This window comes from Octodon degus, unplaced genomic scaffold (assembly GCF_000260255.1).
Source record: "Octodon degus isolate 3935 unplaced genomic scaffold, OctDeg1.0 scaffold00071, whole genome shotgun sequence".
NCBI lineage: Eukaryota > Metazoa > Chordata > Mammalia > Rodentia > Octodontidae > Octodon > Octodon degus.
In genome coordinates, this window is record NW_004524647.1 from 7999651 (window position 1) to 8003914 (window position 4264).

Sequence of the window (4264 nt, forward strand, 5' to 3'; positions counted from 1 at the left end):
AGGATTGAACCATGGTTCCCTGCACCTGACTGAGTTTGCCCAAGCAGGCCCTTTAAATAACTGAGCTAACCCAAAAGCCCATGTTGCAGTAAAGTTTGGTCTGCTTCAATAGCTGCTCTGGAAACACCTCTTCCTGAAGGCAAAGGCCTCTTCCTGAGAACCACTAGAAGGCAAAGGCTCTGAATCCTGAGTTTTCAGTTCTACAGACTGTTCAGAATTCCTTTAAAAAGTCTACATGTTTGAGCTCTGTTCTCTTACTCTGCACAGAACAGTTGTTTTGTTTTGTTTTTGAGACATGGTCTCACTTTGCAGTTCAGCTGGCCTTGAACTCACTGTCTAGCACAGGGTGGCCTCAAACTTTCTATAGTCCTCCTGCCTCAGCCTCCTGAGTGTTGGGGCAATAAATGTCCATCACCTAGTCTGGTGCTTTACACAAAGGAAAGCTATGAAAAGGTAAGAATATGACTTACAAATAGTGAACATATATCCAAAACTCTGGCTGGGATATTGCTCAGTGGTAGAACACATGCCCAACAAGGTCCTGCATTCAATCCCCAGCACCAAAGACAGAAACAAATTATTTAACTCATGACTAAGGGTACCAGATGGTAAAGCTGAACCAGGAGAGAATTTAGTTAGCCAAGAAAGCCATGCTCAAATAAATTTGTCTTAAGAAGTAAAACTGGTCACTCATAAAAGATAATGAAGCAGTAATTGGAGTATTGGAGTTGTCTTCTCTGTGACAGTAATCGGGGGCCTCCCAATTAGCTCAGTTTAAGTGCCTGCTTAAGCAAAGCAGTCAGGCTCAGAATTCTGTGGTTCGATCCCCAGATCCTCTTGCCTTACCAGACCTGCCCTTAAGGGGAAAAAAAAAAATCCTTCTGTATATGACAATAATCATTTGCATCCATACCAGGTGGAAAAAAAATACACAGATTAATCTGTAACTTTAAAATCTTGCCAAGCAGGCATGGTGGTACATGCTGGTAATCCCAGCACTCTGGAGGCAGAGGCAGGAGGATTGCTGCAACTTTGAGTCCAGCCTTGTCTACGTAGAGAGTTCAAGGCCAGCCTAGACTGCATAGTCTATGTACCCTGCCTCAAAAACAAGAACCAAAAAACCTAGCTCTTCCCCCTAATTCAATATCAATAGTTAAACAAAATACTCTCCCCACAGACTGAGTGAAGCCTGTGCAGTCCCCCTGAACAATCTCCAGTGTAATGGAGAGGAAATTCTCATCACTGAGACAAAGTACTCAGTACCCAAACCTAAGGGAGGAGAGGTTTTTGTGAGCTTATGGCATAATCCTCAGCTGCCCAGTTTTTTTGCAGAGCAGGAGGGCTGGAGGCACAATGAAGAGAAGCTACTCACACTGTGGTGGCCAGGAAGCAGAGAGCAAAGGGAGGAGCCAGGGAAGGAGATCCACCCATCCAGGTCACGCCCGCCCGAGAGCACCTGTCGCTAACGCCAACTCCCTTGACCCAGCTGCCTGCCTTCACCTACAAGTGAATTAGGGGGAGGGGCATCCTAGATCTAAGCAATAACTGAAATATAGTCCTTTTTGTTTTTGCTTTATTTCCAAACTAGACAGCTTTTTTTAATGCCCTGCCCACTCGTTTGCCCTCTTGTCCACATGTTAGCAGGGGTCCCAAGAGGTCCCTTTCTCCTACCTCTCCTGTTTCCAAGCTCTGCCTCCATCCAGGAGTGGGTTCTGTGTGTCTTTGCAGATACGTGCCCTGGAACTTTCACGAACCCTACCCAGGACACTATGAGTTTTCTGGGGACCATGATGTGGAGTATTTTCTTCGGCTTGCTCATAACCTGGGACTGCTGGTCATCCTGAGACCTGGGCCTTACATCTGTGCTGAGTGGGACATGGTAAGTATGGGTGAACTGGGCTGCCTGGAAAACATGAGCAGGGCTGGGCTAGCACTGGGGCACAGTGAATTAAAACTGTTTAGATAACACTCAGTCTCGTTAGCTTGGCCTGTGGTCCTACCCAGCCCTCATGTCTCCCACTCAGGAAGGTGCAAGTAGGGATGAACAGGTTGGCCATGCCATGGGCTCTCTTCTTACAGTCACTCACCTAACTCAGTTTTCCTGTCTGTGAGATGCCACCACTGGTGTCTGCTTTGTCCACCCCAGAGAGTAGTTGTGAAATTAATTGGAACAATCTATATGAAAAGGGTCTTGATTTTAAAACATTGCATTAGCAGCATGATCTTAATTTTACTGCAGTCCAAATTCCAGTTCCCTGAAAGTTACTAATGAGCAACTTTTCTTCTTTTGCTATCTCCTCTAAACTCCTTCATGGAATGGACATTATAATGGCTCCCCCTTTTTCCCCTTGTCCTAGGGGGGATTACCTGCTTGGTTATTAGAGAAACCATCTATTGTTCTCCGCTCTTCTGACCCAGGTAAGTTGTTAGAGATCTCTTGAGAGACTTTATAAAGACTATGTCAGAAGGGTCAGGTATTTGAAAGCTGAGATAGGTCTGCACAAATACTTCTGAAAGTTAGTGAAAGTGTGAATGTTAATTACCATTCACGACACTATACCAGACATTGAGCACATAGGAAATAGACTTTCTTGAATTACTTGACCAGATCTTGCTGATAAACTGGTAACTCAAATTGGCATTGAACCCTGGTTGTGGTTGACCAACCAACTTAAGTGCTTGCTTGTTTTCTTATGTGCCTCGTGTGTTACACAGTCAGTGATTAATATCTGCTAATCAAAATGGCAGAGGTCTCGCTGCGTTGTGTGGTAATTCCAGGGCCTTCTGATTCTTTTTCTACTTTCCCTGAGTGATGAATGATATAGTTCTTTTCTGTCTTTTAAACAAGGGAAGATTATTTTATTTTATTTTTTTTAATTATTTATTTATTTTTATTTATTACATTTATTTATTGTGTGTGTGTGTGGCCAGCTCAGCCCACCAGGGGGCGGGGCTGGCTGGCATGTGGTGCTGGGGGATCGAACCGCGGTCCCTGCGCTTTGCCAAGCTTGCTTCAAGTAGGTGCTTTAGACCACTGAGCCATCTCTCCAGCCCCGGGAAGATTATTTTAGCTCTAAGCCCTGTGTACTCAGAAGATTCCTTTTAGCTGCATGTCTGTTTCCTGAAGACTAATTTCTTATAGGGATGATGGAGGTGGTGGTGACTAATTAGTGACTAATTTCTTATGAGATGACAGCAACTAACATGGATTAAGTTTAGCTTATAAAAAGCTAGCAACTGTGTATGTCTTGTCCTCTTCCTGTATCACCCTTTGTTTGTATATGTTAGTGTTTTCACCTATATTCTCATAGCAACTTTATGAAACATGTAATGTTAAGATGCATTTTGTGAGGTAATTTTAGAAGAAAAAAATCACTTATTTTGGTTGAGAGGAAGACATAGCATCCAGCCTCCCTTCTTGTCACTTAGCAAAGTGTCACATTGCCTGTCTATCTCCTGCACACCTGGTTTTGTGCTCATGGCAAGGACGGATGCTAGGAGTACTGTGCCTGACGCTTAGAAGAGCAGCTCATCTACGGAGACAGTAGCCTCGAGGGAAGCATTTACCAGGTTCCCTGCCCCCATGGTACTAGAGACCAAACTCAGAGCCTTCTTACTGAGCTACATCCCCAGGCCTATTTTATTTTATTTTTTATTTTGAGGCAAGGTCTTGTTAAGTTGTGAAGTTGGCTGGGCAGGGCTCAAATTTGTGATTCTTTTGCCTCTGCCTCCCAGAGTGCTGGGATAGCAGCTGTGCAGCGCCGCAACGAGCCAGACTGTTAATGTCTAGCCCCCCACTGTAGAAGACAGCTGTCGAGTCCAGTGTACTGCTGACGTTTCTGTACAGTAAGAATGCACTGAGGGCTGTTTGTACTACATGGTATGTGATGATGTTTGAAGATGTAAAAGCTGGCTTATTTTCCAGATTATCTTGCTGCTGTGGATAAGTGGCTGGGAGTTCTTCTGCCCAAGATGAAGCCTCTCCTCTATCAAAACGGAGGCCCGATTATTACTGTGCAGGTAATTGGAGTTGAGCATGCATGGTAGGAAAGGTTCCTATCTGTGCTATCTAAATAGCAGTGTGATGCAGAGATGGGCTTCCTTCGGGTGTTGTTGAAAGGGGCAGTGCTCTAGATGGTGGTCTTGCCTAGATTCTATTTTGAGAAGGTCGTTCTTTTTCTGTCTGTCTCCCTGTCTGTCTCTCTCTTCTCTGCTGTGCTGTGCTGTACTCTCCCCTCCTCTCCTTTCCCCTCCTTTCCCCTCC

General features: G+C 44.8%; 1 protein-coding gene across 1 annotated transcript in view; it reads left to right on the top strand.

Moving 5' to 3' along the window:
- Glb1 (galactosidase beta 1) overlaps positions 1-4264 on the top strand; it is a 104693-nt gene that overhangs the window by 31206 nt on the left and 69223 nt on the right. The window contains exons 3-5 of the mRNA XM_023719734.1: positions 1729-1879; positions 2358-2418; positions 3926-4020. Coding sequence (XP_023575502.1) covers positions 1729-1879; positions 2358-2418; positions 3926-4020 — 307 coding nt within the window. The remainder of the gene's footprint in view (positions 1-1728; positions 1880-2357; positions 2419-3925; positions 4021-4264) is intronic.